Source organism: Ruditapes philippinarum, unplaced genomic scaffold, assembly GCF_026571515.1.
Source record: "Ruditapes philippinarum isolate M1 unplaced genomic scaffold, ASM2657151v2 ctg5660_1_1_1_1, whole genome shotgun sequence".
Taxonomy (NCBI): domain Eukaryota; kingdom Metazoa; phylum Mollusca; class Bivalvia; order Venerida; family Veneridae; genus Ruditapes; species Ruditapes philippinarum.
In genome coordinates this window covers 61,659-78,093 of record NW_026860504.1, presented here as the reverse complement: position 1 = coordinate 78,093, position 16,435 = coordinate 61,659, and the positions used below count along the sequence as shown (strand labels likewise).

The following is a 16,435-nucleotide window of genomic DNA, read 5'->3' as shown; positions in this document are numbered from 1 at the left end:
TTTTAAACGTTTAGAACATTTTGCTTGAAAATCAAGCTGGAATCAGAGCAAAGTATACTCAACATCAGACCATGTATTTACTAGTAAAGTTTTGATTTTTGAATTAGGTTAACAGAAGAAAAATCTTTTTGTATCGTAAATGACATTTCGTCTGTTTTTGATAAAGTTTGGCGGACTTATGGTATTAAGCTTATTAAAACACATATAAGTGAGAAAATATTTCAAGTAATACGTAACATGTACGCAGATTTAAATCACGTGTGTCCTCTACTAATGTTATTTCGCCTTTCTTCTCGTAATAAAGAGAATAAACCTTTCTCCGATTTTGTGTCCTATATTTTCAAACGATCTTGAAAGTTATCTAGAGCAAATCAACCCCAAGGTTGCATTACCAGAGTAATGAATTTGATGTGTATTTAAACTTTTTGTATTGTTATATGCAGATGACACCATTATTGTTAGCGAGGACAAAATATCATTTCAATCAACACTAAATGATTTTTCTAACTATTGTAAAGCATGGAAACTTGAAATAAATATGACTAAGTCAAAGGTTATGGTTTTAAGCTCGAACAAACATGATAATTTCCTCTTCACTATTGATGATAAAACCCTTGAAACTGTTAAAGAGTATAAATATTTGGGAGTTGTATTTTCGTCCTCGGGTATTTTCTTAGTGCTAGAAAATCGCTTGCCTCTCAAGCAAATAAAGCTGTGCATCATATATATGTCACAGAGCCATCGGTGATTGATCGGTAGTTTTTTAAGCCAAATTATGGAGTGAACCTAGAGACAACGTATTTAACACCTGCAAGCTCTTAATCACCGATATCGTCGATCGTACAAAGATAATCAAATATGAATCACCGGCCATATCTGACGCAAAGTGTTTAACCACTCTTATAGTCGGCATTGGACCTGTTCAGTTTAAGCGCGTGACAACCGCCACCGTCCCGCCCACTTCAGGCCTTTTCAGATTCGAAAGCCAGCCATGATTAAATACACCCTATTATTTAAAAAGACTGGTGAGGCAGTGTATGTGATATAAGATAAATAATAGAATTGCATTTTTTTTGTATTTCATTATTTATTTATACCTTTACTTCATCATCAAGCATACATGATTAGCCTGTATGATAAACAAAACCTTTACTCGAATATATGATAAATTATGTATATTTACAGTTCCTTTAAAGAAAAAAAAATATTTTCGGAAAAAAACAAAACATTTCTGACTTTATATTAATCGATTAAAAACAATAAATGAAATAATTCAATATAGACATATTAAAGGTTAACAAAATAGAGATTAAAAACAAATTGTTTGTTATATTTTCAGACAAAATGGCTAACGATTATATAATCAACAAATGGAAACTTTGGTTCCGATCTATTGATATAAACCGTAAGGGAACGATCTCTAGAGCCGACGTCAAACAAGAAGAGTAAATTTACTGATTTATTTATAATATACTTCAATTCTCTCAGTGGCATTCAGCGTTTTAAGTTGTAATTAGGGTATAATTTTGAGCTTATTTTAAATTACTTTTACCTCTGGTAAACCATTTGCTTTTTTAAACCTCCACTTCTTTTTATAAATAATTGAATGATTTATTTGCAGGGACACCTTGGCTACATTGAGTCATTTAGATGATGACAGGCGTAAGCAATTGCAAGTAAACCTTGACAAAATATGGGACGATATAGTGTTCCGAGGAAAAGAACCGATTAACGAGCAAACTTTTGTTGCAATGAACATCCAGGATTACACGACAAACAAACAAAAATTTGTTGAGGAAGTGAGAAAAGCGTATACTGCGTTCTTTAATCTTGTCGATGTCAGTGGAGAAGGTTCTATTTCCGAGGAGGAGTTCGTAAACATGATGAAGGCATGTAGTCACAACAACAATGCTTTAAATAAAAAATTCTTCGAGGATTACAACCCTGTTGATGGCAAGATTGCATGTAATGCCCTCGTTGATTCCTGGGTGCAATTCACGTCATGTGATGATAGTTCGAAGAAAGACCTTATCAAAGAAGCTATTGAAGGTGGTATTTTAGGATGTAAATCTTCCATTCAATAAAACATCTACATATTCGCGTTTTTTTTTTTTTTTTTTTTTTTTTTTTTTTTTGTTTGTTGTTTTTTTGTTGTTGTTATTTTTTTGTGTTTTTTTTTTTAATTTGGTAAACAAAACTTTACTGTTAAGTGATCATTTAATTAGAAAAATTAAAAAATGCTACAAAACAACAATTTTTCACCAAAATAAGGTGAAAGGCCACACGTTATCATGAAAAAACTATATTTTGGGTAATTTCAAGGTTTTTCATCATTTTTTTGCTATTTAAAAAAAAAATAAGAATGCTACAAAACAACACTTTCTACAAAATTATGTTAAAGCTACATGTTAACATGGAAAACTTGATTTTGGGTAATTCCAAGGGTTTTCATCTCTTTTGTTAACCCTTAACTTCATATAGACGTGTTTTTAGGGCTTTTCGACCCCCCTTGTTGAGGCCTCAAACATTGAATAATTACCCTATTTTAGGCCCCAAACGCTGTTAACGTGATCACTTTTTTCGGCGCCGCCCATTATAAAAAGGTACATCGGGGGTTGCTAGAAGGGGGATGAGCCCTATTCTGTTTAAGAGGGGGGGGGGTTGAAGGGGAGCGGCAGTCACCCTCATCGCCAAGAAAATTTTGGACTTGTGAGAGGCTAAAAGTAACACAAGGTCGATCATAAGGTTATGTGTAACCAACGCTGAAAAGCCTTTGACTCAATCCATTGAGAAGTTGCAGCACTTTGAAAAATTTTGATGGAAAAAATCAACGCAAAATAGTGTTGTTGTTTTTTTTTGGGGGGTAATTTTGAGATGTCCCCTCGTTGCCATGGTAACGTGAAATATAACACTGAGCATGTCGTTACAAAGGCAATGGTCCAGTCAACATTTGTGCCAAGTTTGATTAGTATTGAAGCATTTTTCATAGTTTTTCATAGTTTCATAGCAGTTTGAACTTGTAACAGGAGGCTTTTTAATGAAACGGCCATTTTTCTCAATATGCTCAGGAGGGAAAGGTTTAAAGGAAATGATACTAGTGTTATATACCTATGTTAAAGATAAACAGAGAAATGCTTGGTACAAGTTCTGTCTGCATTCACAAATAATAATAATAATAATAATAATAATAATAATGAAAATAATAATAATAATAATAACAAGAATTTATAGCAGAGTTACCAACATCCCCCGCCTCGGGGAATTTTTATACGAAGCATAAATTTTTTCTTTTTCAAAAGATTGAGGAACGGATCTCGTTCGAACGGATCTAACTGTGACCTTGACCTTCGAGGTAGGGGTGCACGTGTTATGCATCGTCTTATTATTGTAACTATTTGTGCCAAGTATTTTCAAAATCCCTTGAATATGAAAAAGATCTGACACAAAATATACTCTATAACAGACTATGTAAATCTTTGACCTCTAAGTGTGACCTTGACCTTGGAGGTAGATGTGCAAGTGTTGTACTTGACATATCGTCTTCTTTTTGTGACTATTTGTGCCTGGTTATTTTGAAATCCCGAAGAAGTTCTTGATCGGACAAAAAATAAAAATATACACTAAAACAGACAATGTTAATGTTTACCTCTAAGTGTGACCTTGAACTTGGAGGTAGGGATGCAGGTGTTGTGCATGACACATTGTCTTATTATACTGACTATTTCTGGCAAGTATTTACAAAATCTTTCGATGTATGAAAAAATACGAAAGTGTGACAGACGGACGAACGTGCGGATTTTGAATAAGACGCATGATTTACTGCCGAATACAAAGATTTATTTTGCGATTCGTCAATAAAAATACAAATGCATATAAAAACATCCACAAACATCAGCTTTACACTTCAAGACCATTTCTAAATTTCTGGCTTTGTTGCAAAACATTTTTATTTCCATTTTCTTCAAATTGAAAGACAATGTTTTCTTATTTACGTATACAAATAATGGACTATGTAACTGTCTGTAGCTAACCGAGATTTAAACTATCGATAGGTAGAGTTGTCATTGAATGATCCCAATGCAATACTGTAGGATTACAAGCTCCCACGGAATGATAGCAAAGTCATATTGCATGATCTCATGTTCTTAACGGATGATAGCAAATTCACACTATTTAAAGACATGGTTATAATTGATGATCATAAAGTAATTGGTACCACATGATCAAAAGGTTATTTTGTACGATCGCAGGTCAATGTTATACTGTATGATATGTTGGTCACACTGAATGAGTGCAAAACCATACTGCATGATCAGATGGTCATACTAAATAATCGAAAACCATACTGCATGATCACATGGTCATAGTAAATAATCGAAAAACCATACTGCATGATTAGATGGTCATAATGAATGATCGAAAAACCATACTGCATAATCACATGGTCATAATAAATGATCGAAAAACCATACTGCATGAGCAGATGGTCATAATAAATGATCGAAAAACCATACTGCATGATCAGATAGTCATACTAAATTATCGAAAAGCCATACTGCGTGATCACATGGTCATACTAAATAATCGGAAAACCATACTGCATGATCAGATGGTCATAATAAATGATCGAAAAACCATACTGCATGATCAGATGGTCATAATAAATGATCGAAAAGCCATACTGCATGATCAGAAGGTCATACTAAATTATCGAAAAAACATACTGCATGATCAGATGGTCATAATAAATGATCGAATATCATGAATCAAGTAATATTTTAGATGAACAAAACAAGTTTAACTGTTTCTTAGTTACTGTAGCACAAAAGCGCTGAAAATTGTTTCCTAGAATGGCTTTCAGCGTTATTAATTCCTGCTGATGAATGGCTGTCGATGTTTTCATTAAAGAGGCGAACGGCTGATGACGTTACTAAAATTGTGATGACACTCAAACTTAAATACCCTATCACTTTAACAGAAAAGCAGTTTTGAAGGTATGGTTTGGAATATTAAATGACGAAATGTTGACGTTTACGAATCGTATGATAAAAGGATTTATTATCATAAGAAAATATAAGGTTTTGTGACTTAAAAAAAGCCGCATCTCAACAGATAGTGAGGTTATTTTCAGTCAAAATTCACGTGAAGTAAAACTTGCGAAGGGCCAGAAATTTGTTAGCATGCTCCTTCGGATGTTGACTATGGATCCATAACATTGATTTACTCAAACACAGTTGGGATATGTTAAAAATAGATGAATACTTACCGTCCGTCAATTGTGTTTCCTGCGCCGACATGTATATACCGGTACAGCTGTCAACGCTTAAACTGCTGTTTGCCGATTTGATTGTACGGTGTGCAATACATGTTCAGATGTTCCATTGCTGTATTGAACTCGTTTGACCTCTATTTACACGCAGAAATATTGTTTGTTAATGAAAAGCCAAATCTGTCCGACTGAAGTGCACAAAAATTCCGTGCGAATGCAATTTACATACACCTTACACTTCCTAAAGATTACCGGCCCTGTAAATACTTTCTATAGTTTCACCGTGTATATCCAGTAACGCCTGAATGTGAAAATAACGCACGATTCGTGCAATAAGTAACGCAGAACTGAAAAAAATCATTAGCTGCATACGGCTGCAAAGACATTACTCTTTATCCCTCATCAAGATTATTTCCACGAAATTGTTTACTTTTCAAGATCATTCGTGAAAATGATGACTTGACTACCGTTTTGAGCGAGATTTTGGCTTTTTGTCGACTCTTATAAGTACAACAATGCATATTATACCGTATAATTTCGATTTTCGGTAGGCAAGTGACATTTACTAAACTTCTGGTGATATAGAAAATTGAAATAAGCTGATAAAATGGGATTCAAGTCGTTTTTATGAGGTAACGCCGATGTACGTGAATAGTGCTTCGCGGTAACGCCGGAAAATGTGATTTTTTCATATATGGTACTGAACTGTTACACAGGTTTAACGCCATTAATCGGCGAGTATCAGCACTTTTCAAATATATTTTGTCGGTGGGGGGGGGGGGTGGACTTAAATTCATTTTATACAGAATTTATTCTTTAGTTTGATTGCGTAGAAAAAAGACACAGTTTCGAATCAGTCTCTGAAACAACAGAGCTATAAGGTTCGTAATATAAGTCTTTGTTGAAGTGAGTTCGAAGCAATGCATGAACAATTTCTTACTCAAAGAAACAACGGGGTAGCAATTCCTCAATATCTATTGAGATGGTAGTTATGAAAATGGGCTTTGTTAATAATAGAACTTTTCATTGTTCGCACTCTTTATTAATTATTTGACATGAAGAAGTCCACTTTTAGACAGACCTTCATGGCATGGATAGATAAATCTTCCACAAACACATCTCTAGTAGGTCGCATATACATGTACATTGAGTTAAGAAACCAAAATATATTCAACCTATCTTTAGTCTATGTGACCTTTTACCTGGTAAATTTATGAAATGGATTTGCTCAGCTGTGAACTTGGAACAGTTCATTCAAAGTCTGAAATATAACTATCAATTGAACTACCTGAGTGAACAAATGGTCACTCTTTATAGATGTGATCTGTACTGGTGGCCTTTTTTACGGTCATTAGTCCTGTTAGTTTTGTAAACGTCTATAGTAATGCCTAGCATAAACTCTTACGGTAGATTCATGTGATTTTCCCATACAAATAAACATATAATAAGAAACCCTCACAGTAGGGTAAATCGTTACCTTAAGGGTTATAATTTATTTGATTTTAGCAGAGGACAAAAAAGTTATGCTTTTACAAGCTTTGGACATTAAAGTTTCTAAGTAAAATATCTTTTGATCCTTATATAAAAGAAAAATGAATTAAATAAATAATGTAGAGTTATGTCTTCGCAACCGTATGCAGTTATTGATGTTTTTCAGTTCGGTTAAATAAAAAATATACTGTATTGGCCAGTTTTCTTACAGCGTTGGATATCCTGTCAGGTATCCGCCATTTATTGCACAATTCTGCGTTACTTATTGCACGAATCGTGCGTTGATTTCACATTCCGGCGTTACTGGATATGCACAGTGAGTTTTATATTTTTAGAAAGAATATGCATTTCGCTTTCGCCTCAACAACACACGTTTAAAATATAAAAAAAAAATATTTATTTTTGAATAATTTCGTGATTCTCGTGCAAAATACATTTTTTCTCAAAGTTGCAAGAGTTATACATAAGTGAATGAAATGAAAATGTATGAGAGTCGCTTCTTTTATTCTAGTTTTGGAAAAGGGAAGATTAACTCTATATTTCACAAATCACATACTAAGAACAGAAATCTACCTGTTATTTTTTTTTTATTGTCACTGCTGATACATTGTAGCATAAGAACTAAAAACGAACAACTTAAATATAAAAAATATAAAATAGCTTGAAAATGAGCAATGCAAAGTTGAATTTATCAAAACTTGATAACAGTCTTCAAGTAAAACAGTGTCAAAATATTCTCTATTTCTTTTTCTCTTTTTTATGTTCTCCTGATATGTTTGTGCTTTACATATCAACACCTTATCCGGAATTCATTCATTCATTCATTCATTCTTTCATTCATTCATTCATTCATTCATTCAAGTCTCATCTTTACATGTATACATATAAATATATATAAAACATAAAATACAAACATAATATACATAAAAAGACATTCTAAAACAGAATGAGAGGCAGACACGCTATTCAGTAGACAGTGAAATTGATAAAAATATAATTGTCAAAGTATTTATTTATTTATTTATTATCCACAGTAGCCGGATTATTTGGGACAACAACAAAACAATATCATACTTTAACTAATTTTATTTTATAGTCATACATAGTGGCATATGTAATTTATCTCACTGAGTAATGTCTTAGTTTATCTTTGGCATTTTATGGGCACGACTCCATTAATAAAAGCCAAAAGGTTTGGATACCGGGCATACAAAACCCTGTTAGGGCATCCATAGCAAAGCAAACAAATGACACAAAATCAAAACAAGCAAATGGAACAAACTGTATAGCTTTTTGGAACAGTATGTTCTAGAAAATAATTGATCAAAGCAATACTAGTCTTTCAATTCTTCATTCACAAAATAGTCAATTTTCACAAATGTATATGAGCAACAACACAGCATTGACACTGTTGCGCGAAATTGGTTCTGGGAAGCAGAAACCAGTATCGCCAGTATCACAAAATGTCTATTCGCCGGCCGCAAAATGCAAATTTAGCAGACACAACATGTGAAATCTAGTATTTGAAAGTTCATAGAACACATCTCTGGAGTCGCACCGTTGTTGAATTCTCTCTGCTGGTGGTTTTGGCCCAAGCAGTTTTCCTAAAAGATACCTCTTCCGTGGTATTTAGTAGGGCTAGCTGTCTTGAAACACGTCGCTTATGTTGGCTAATCTGAAAACATATCAAAAGAGGACAGAAACAACAAAACAAGCATGACACTAGTATTAAATTTAAGCTCAAATCTTTGACACTTCACACTCATAATTGACCGAGGAGGGCGGGTGGGTTTTTTCAACAATTCATTTCTTCCTTGTTACAATATTCGACGCCAGCGTTAAAAGGATATGACGTAGATACAGTACCTACGTCATAACCAGGGCAGGGTATAAGTTGTTCCCCAAATAACAGAGACTATTCTATAGAAATAGTCATCATTATTTGGGACAACAACAAAACAATATCATACTTTAACTAATTTTATTTTATAGTCATACATAGTGGCATATGTAATTTATCTCACTGAGTAATGTCTTAGTTTATCTTTGGCATTTTATGGGCACGACTCCATTAATAAAAGCCAAAAGGTTTGGATACCGGGCATACAAAACCCTGTTAGGGCATCCATAGCAAAGCAAACAAATGACACAAAATCAAAACAAGCAAATGGAACAAACTGTATTCACTAATTCTCACGCGAATTGTGAAATTGATGTCGCTGCACACTCTGAACATAATCGATTCAGAAAAACTTGCTTTTTGATAGCTAACGTGCAAAAAGTATATAAGGGAATTTTTTGATCCATAGACTTCATTGATAACACATTCGATACCAAAATTTTATGAGGGAAGCTATTGGAAATGTAATGTTCGAGACTGTCGCCATTTTGGATTATTCGTGTTTGAGCTAGTGTAACCCCAAAAACCTATACAATTCCGGCAAAAAATTAATTTGTGCAGGAGTATGTATGTCTTCTTATCTGTTTTCGAAGCTTGACCCACTTGAAAAGACTGATCTTTGTCAAATGTAGAATGTTTTTGAACTGTCGCCAAAATTTACTGGCATCGGTAATGTACGCGACTTGTAAATTAAGTGCCGCACATAAACTGAAAATAACTTAGTAATCTAAAGTCGTTTATATGTTTATTTACAATTAAATACTTATGCTACTATAGCCAGACTTATCTTTCTTATGATAAATTCTAAGAATTAACCGAGATTCTATTACTTTGACAGCCTGTGCCAGATGATGACTTAAGCATGTAATGTTCGCTACTTAAAAATTAGTACGTTCTATGCACCATTTCCCAAATAAGGAATTTTTAATAAATGATTTACATTTGGAGGGATATATAATAACCAAATCTTAAAGAATTGTACCCATGAATCTTTTAATATATCTATATACACATATGTCTGTAATATACGCGACTGTAATGTTCAATACAATAAAAATGTAACATGGCTTTAGTATACTTAATTTTCAAATAACCAGGACTTAAACTAGTCATTTTTGTGTTATACTTAATCATAGATGCAGCATAAATGTATACATCCTTGTATTTTTTACAGTTATAATCAAATTTTCTTAATTTTGTATAAGTAAGGCTTTAGAATCTAGTAACTGAATATCAGATTCTAGTAACTACAAAAACAAAGATGTAATGCGTTTAATATTTATTTTCTTCTAAAGCTAGAACCTGTATGCAAGGTTTTCTTACTGAAATTGTTTAGATATAGATTATAAGTGATATGCCTTTCATAATAGGTATTGTAATGTTCACTACATTTCGTATCGAACATTACTGAATTATTCTGATGGCAATCTATACATTTGTTAATGTTTTCAGCGATTTTGCTTTTGTTTTGAGGAAATATTCCATAATTATATATTGTTTAAATAAAGTAAATAGGTGTTTGTAATTTAAATGCGTAAATATATATAAGGCAACATTGTTGATTATCATCTAAATCAGTTTCAAACCCTAATAACGTTTCACCGCGTTAGTAAAAAAAACTACTATTATAAACATACATATAATAACTGAAAATATTATCAGATACTATAAACATAGTTGCTGACATGTTTAAAATATATCATATACAATATTATACACATGATAGCGTCTACAACATATACCAACGATGTATCAAACATTACAATATTAGTATCGAACATTACACGCAGATCTTGAAAAATTTCTTCATCTCTACAGTCAAAATATGGTGAAATATGTATTAGAAATAAGTAGTAATTGCACTTACAAGTGTAGAAGAGGAAAAGACAATGTTGGCTCTTTGTAATTGAAATATTTTAAACTACGTAGGAAGCACAAAATAATTAACAATTAAAATACATTTTTATCTCAATATTGGCTAGTAAGGTGTCTATTTTGAAATGTTCTGTTCAAATCTTAAAATTTGATGTAGCCTTAATAAATATCAAAGGCATGAATTGTAATATATGTATTGTTATTCTGTACGCTGCATATATGCACGATCTCAGTAAATATGTTTTATGACATTGATATTAATATTAAGGACAGGTATATAACTTCTTTTGTATGCCGGATACATAGTTATACTCGTAATTTAATTCGTTTGTGCAATATTATTTACCCATGCTATTAACTCAAGCTTAAATGAACACACTTAATAATATTAAAGTCTAAACTTAAAAAATGATTGTATAATAAAATGATGATAATAATAACTATTACTATTACCCACAACGAATATTTTTACTGGATTACGTAATGTCCGAGACAATTGATGTTCTGTCAAACAGACTCTACCACAAAATTTTAGTCATGTATTTTGTTTGCAAAGTTTTTTCCGTCACATTATCATTATTGAAGTAATGTTTAAACAAAACATAAGAACAAATAAATGGAATCATACAAATGAAATCAATCATCAAAAATTCCGCATTTTAAATAAACGTACTTTTGTAGAATTGTGTTTTATCGCGATAACTTTGCAAGCTCAAGAAAAACATATTTCAAGCGTTTCATAGTGAAATATTTTGTTATTTTATAAATGTAATAAATACATGGCAAAAATAAAGTTCTCTGAAGTGGATATGTTTAATATTTCTTATGAAATTCGGAATGTTTTAATTAATAAACTGATAGTAGCGTACATTACAATAGGATAAATTTGACAACTAGGGTTGCTTCTTTCAGAGAGTAGTACTCGCAAAGTATTTGGTTGATGTTCAAAAAATTTCACAATTGTCTCATTTAAGGGTTCTACTTTTCGAAATCTTCGAAAATAGGCCCTATTAAGGAGATCGATTTTTTCGACTTTTGATCTGTCAATTTCACAATTCTTATGAGAATCAGTGTTAGCTTTTTGGAACAGTATGTTCTAGAAAATAATTGATCAAAGCAATACTAGTCTTTCAATTCTTCATTCACAAAATAGTCAATTTTCACAAATGTATATGAGCAACAACACAGCATTGACACTGTTGCGCGAAATTGGTTCTGGGAAGCAGAAACCAGTATCGCCAGTATCACAAAATGTCTATTCGCCGGCCGCCACTAGACTTCGGATGGTGAACGGGAGATTTCCCGTTTTCCAGTCGAAGGCTCCGCCAATAACATATAATATTGGCTTCGCCAATATCATACTATTATTGGCTCCGGCGAATTGAATACTTAAAAAAAATTAGTCGTGCCCAGCCATTCTATGATTTATAATACAACACTGCCATGAAGGTAATTCAACTTAGCAAATAAAGCAGCATTCCAACAAATATGCATATACTAGCGCTCATAATCAAATATGACACTATCTGAAACACAATAATTTCGGTAGTAACCATCAAGATCTCTCGAGTTCAGTGCCATTTCTCTTGACATGAATTTAGCAAAAGCATTCAAACTGCTCCAAATATGTGCTAGCTAAATGTATATACATTTGACAGTGCATTTTTTCGAGATATTAATTTAGCAATAACGTTCAAACTGCTTCAAATATGTGCTAGATACATGTATACAATAAGTGCATTTAATCAACTGAACTATACATTATGCATCAACACATCAACTTTTCAAATATACATTTCCTGAACCACTCTATGCCATAGGTGTTCGGCGCGCTGATCAGCCACCCACCCCACAACCCTTCCACCCCCAAAACCATGTAAACTGCAGTATTTTTCATTTGAAACATGTTTTAATATTTGGTATATGCTTTTAATTCAATTACCTTCATTTCCCACAAAAAATAAAACAAGAAACATGGCAATGCCATGAAACCAGGTTTTCAATTATCACCATTGTAGATAAATATGTTGTATTTGAAATACAAATACAAGCAACAAACAATGTAACTATGTGCAATGTAAAACATGAATAATGTAGGAGGAATTGCCACAGAGGAAGTGTTCACTATAATTATATTCTGTATAAGGAAACTTAAGAACTCCGCGAGTCGGATGTGTCGCCTTGTGAACAATGTAGTTTAGGAGAAATGGCCAGGACAAAAATGAAATATGAAAAATAACAAAGGGCAATAACTAAAAAAATAATAAGTGCAGAGCAGCAGTTTCTGTGCACTGCACTTCTTATCAATAAGATCTATCATTCTATGATGTTTCAAGTCCATAGCTTTCATACTTGAGGAGAAATGACAAGGACAAAATTAAAGTATGAAAATAAACAAAGGGCAGTAACTCAAAAAATAATAAATGCAGAGTACCTGTTCTTGTGCACTGCACTTCTTCTTAATGAGACCTATCATCCTATGAAGTTTCAAGTCCATGGCTTTTATACATTAGGAGAAATGGCCCGGACAAAAATAAAGTATGAAAATTAACAAAGGGCAATAACTCAAAAATTAGGAAGTGCAGAGTACCTGTTCTTGTGCACTGCACTTCTTCTTAATGAGATCTATCATCCTATGAAGTTTCAAGTCCATAGCTTTTTTAGTTGAAGAGAAATGGCCCGGACAAAATTAAAGTATGATAAACAGGATTTTCAATGTTAATGTCACTGTGACCTTGACCTTGGAGCCAGCCATGCGGAACATGCGTTCTGCACGTCATCTTGATGTGGTAAACATTTGTCTGAAGTTTCATCAAAATTCTTCAAAGGGTTGAAGAGTTACAGAGCGGACAGGATTTTCAATGTTAATGTCACTGTGACCTTGACCTTGGAGCCAGCCATGCGGAACATGCGTTCTGCACGTCATCTTGATGTGGTAAACATTTGTCTGAAGTTTCATCAAAATTCTTCAAAGGGTTGAAGAGTTACAGAGCGGACAGGATTTTCAATGTTAATGTCACTGTGACCTTGACCTTGGAGCCAGCCATGCGGAACATGCGTTCTGCACGTCATCTTGATGTGGTAAACATTTGTCTGAAGTTTCATCAAAATTCTTCAAAGGGTTGAAGAGTTACAGAGCGGACACAATTTCGTTTGACGCCCGCCCATCCGCCCAGCCGCCCATCCGCCCATCCGCCCATCCGCCCGCCATACCCCAATCTAATAACCAGGATTTTCAAAATTGAAAACCTGGTTAAAAATGATTTATATATACATATTTAGTAAAGGTATGCAACCCGCTGCACATTTTTCAGCACTCATCTTAATAATAATTGAACTCCATAACCCCAACGTTTTTTTTACCAATTTTCAATATTATGGTTCTGAAAGGTTGGAGGGCCGCAAAGTGGGCGAGGGTCCCCCGGGGGCAGCCACCAACCAACGCGCCGAAAACATATGCCCAATACAATAGTGACCATCAAGATCGTGAGACCTGCATGACTCTGAGAGCAGATATTTCCAATTGCACTCCATGGGTTCGAATCCTTCCAATTCAACCAACATGTTTAATAATGTTACATTAATCAGGTTAAATCGCATGATGTAAACACTTACGCTCCATGCGTAAAGAAAACTAGCAACAATTTAATTCATCATATCTTCGACAAGGCAGAACACTGGCATTACATTTTAGTATGCTTAGCAGCTATTGTCATTAGAATAGCATGCAATATTAACGTGTTAGAAATTGTCCTAATTTTTTACCCCACACTTGTACATAGGTTGCCACAATTGAACATAGGTTCGAGCTATATTTTTCAATTTGCAGCATTTCACACCACCCATCCTGGTCAGTCTTTCTTACAACTGTGTGAAGCGCTTATTTAAAATAGGTACTTATACTAATATACTTAACTGAGCTGTAAAAAGATTTGAAACAATTAATAGATTTCATGGAATATTTACTAATAAAATATCTTTATTGGCCAAAAACATACTAAATGGTTTAAGCTTTTTGTTGGACATAAATTCTACTGCCAGTGTTATCAGCAATTACACAAAATATTCTTTCACTCGTCAGTTTGCAGCATCCAGCTATACTGTCAGTTAAAAGTTGTTTGATTCTGTATTGGTTATTAGTCAATTCAACCAATTAATAGACTTAAATAAACATTGATTATAATAAAATATGATAAACAAGATCAACAAGGAAAGGCGGCGTTCAATGAACGCAACCCCCATATGACCCAGCAACAAGAACCAATAGCAAGGAGCCCAGGCGGACCCCAAACATAAAAAGGACAGGGCAACGACACGTTAATCATTAAATGATAAATAATTTGTAACTGATTAGGAATTCAAAGAAAATAATAATAGGCCCACAAAGGGGAAGGGGACAGGAGACCGGGGGAAGGGGGGGGGGGGTTTAATCAAAGAAATAAAAACTAGAGGCAATGGGGAAGATACTTACCGTAGACGAGAAAACAACAAGGGACACAAGCAAAAGTGTCATCAAAACAATATGAAACAACATAGACATACATCTGAGGAACACAGTGGGACGCCGCCTTGGAACGGTCAGCAGCATAGTAATGACTGCTGGGGAGTTTAAACCGGTTAATGGTGCACCAAACCTCGCTCTTAGCCCCACCATGTTTCTATAAACGAGACAGTGTAAATAAAATGAATCCTCGCCAAGTGAAATTCTAACAGTTGTCATGGTTACAAAAGGTTAAATAAGTAAAACACTTAAATGATCATGTAGAAACATATAAAAGTAAACCCAATGACCATAACAAAAGTACTCAATGTCCTAAAGGAAGACAGAGCAACAAGAAAATCACCTACAAGGGCCCGACGAAGCAAGGCAGAAGACGAACATTAAGACAATTACATTTTATTTTAATTGAAAGCCACATTCATTCTATCTGCAATACAGAAAGCATTTGCTGATTTTCAGCCAAGCATTTGCTGATTTTCAGCCAAGACATTTTTGATTATCAAATTAAGTAGCTGCTGAAAAAAAATAATAGCCTAATAATATGGTAATTTAAGTTTTGAACAAAGTGAAACCTTAGAACATTGCCAAAGTGTTTGCATCATTTTATTTAAACATTGTAAAGTTAGTGTTTTTCATGTGCCTTATTATGTTTATTGTTAATAGAATAATCCAGACAGAAATCAACAAAGTTTATTAATAATTACCATGAAGATTAAAAGGCAATCATTTTAAGAACAAAAATTATATAAATATCAAGAGCTTAGATGGACTCTGAAGTGCATAATAATTTATTACAAAATTATAAAAATATTTGTACAGTTAATTGACACTAAAAGAATGTAAACAGTATTAAACAGTATGTAATAGATATTTTTGACATAATGCATAATGCCCATCCAAGGCTTTAATTATAATGAGTGTATTGAGTGAACAGGTGAAAGTCAAATAAGTTTAAATCTTGCCATAATTCCTTTCATATTTTATAATGACAATATTATGTACTTTCCATTTATGAACGATAAATCAATGCCATTGGAAATTACCCAAAATGTTCAATTTTTAAAAAGTTTGGGACAGTCTTTTTATATTTTAGGCATACATTATACTTATATTTTATCCTTAACATTTTAAAATATCAGCTGTAGGTCAATAACCTTTTTCAGTCAATTACTTGAAACATAAAGACAATTCAGCATAACTTGACCATGACAAAATAGGCACAATGTCATTTTAATATCATAACCATGTTATTTTGAAATTTAATAGGGTGTACTTTTTCACAATAAAATATTGTTTCAACATCGAAATTAAAGTAAGACGATTTAAATTAACTTTTTAAATATCAAACCTCACATCCTCTATTAGTTTACATAAAAATTGGTCTTGCAATTTAACCAAA

General features: G+C 33.3%; 1 protein-coding gene across 1 annotated transcript; it reads left to right on the top strand.

Moving 5' to 3' along the window:
• Positions 1-1,335: 1,335 nt before the first annotated feature.
• Positions 1,336-2,090, top strand: LOC132760406 (sarcoplasmic calcium-binding protein-like). Its single transcript, XM_060752381.1, has 2 exons — positions 1,336-1,445; positions 1,622-2,090. Exons 1-2 carry the CDS (start codon positions 1,345-1,347, stop codon positions 2,082-2,084), a joined length of 564 nt encoding a protein of 187 aa, XP_060608364.1. The 5' UTR covers positions 1,336-1,344; the 3' UTR covers positions 2,085-2,090.
• The last annotated feature ends 14,345 nt before the right edge of the window (positions 2,091-16,435 follow it).

Excerpts from the sequence above, each read along its gene's own strand:
- LOC132760406 (XM_060752381.1), top strand. The coding sequence starts at position 1,345 with ATGGCTAACGATTATATAATCAACAAATGGAAACTTTGGTTCCGATCT. Across the intron at positions 1,446-1,621 it reads GCCGACGTCAAACAAGAAGA|GGACACCTTGGCTACATTGA; the intron begins GTAAATTTACTG and ends ATTTATTTGCAG.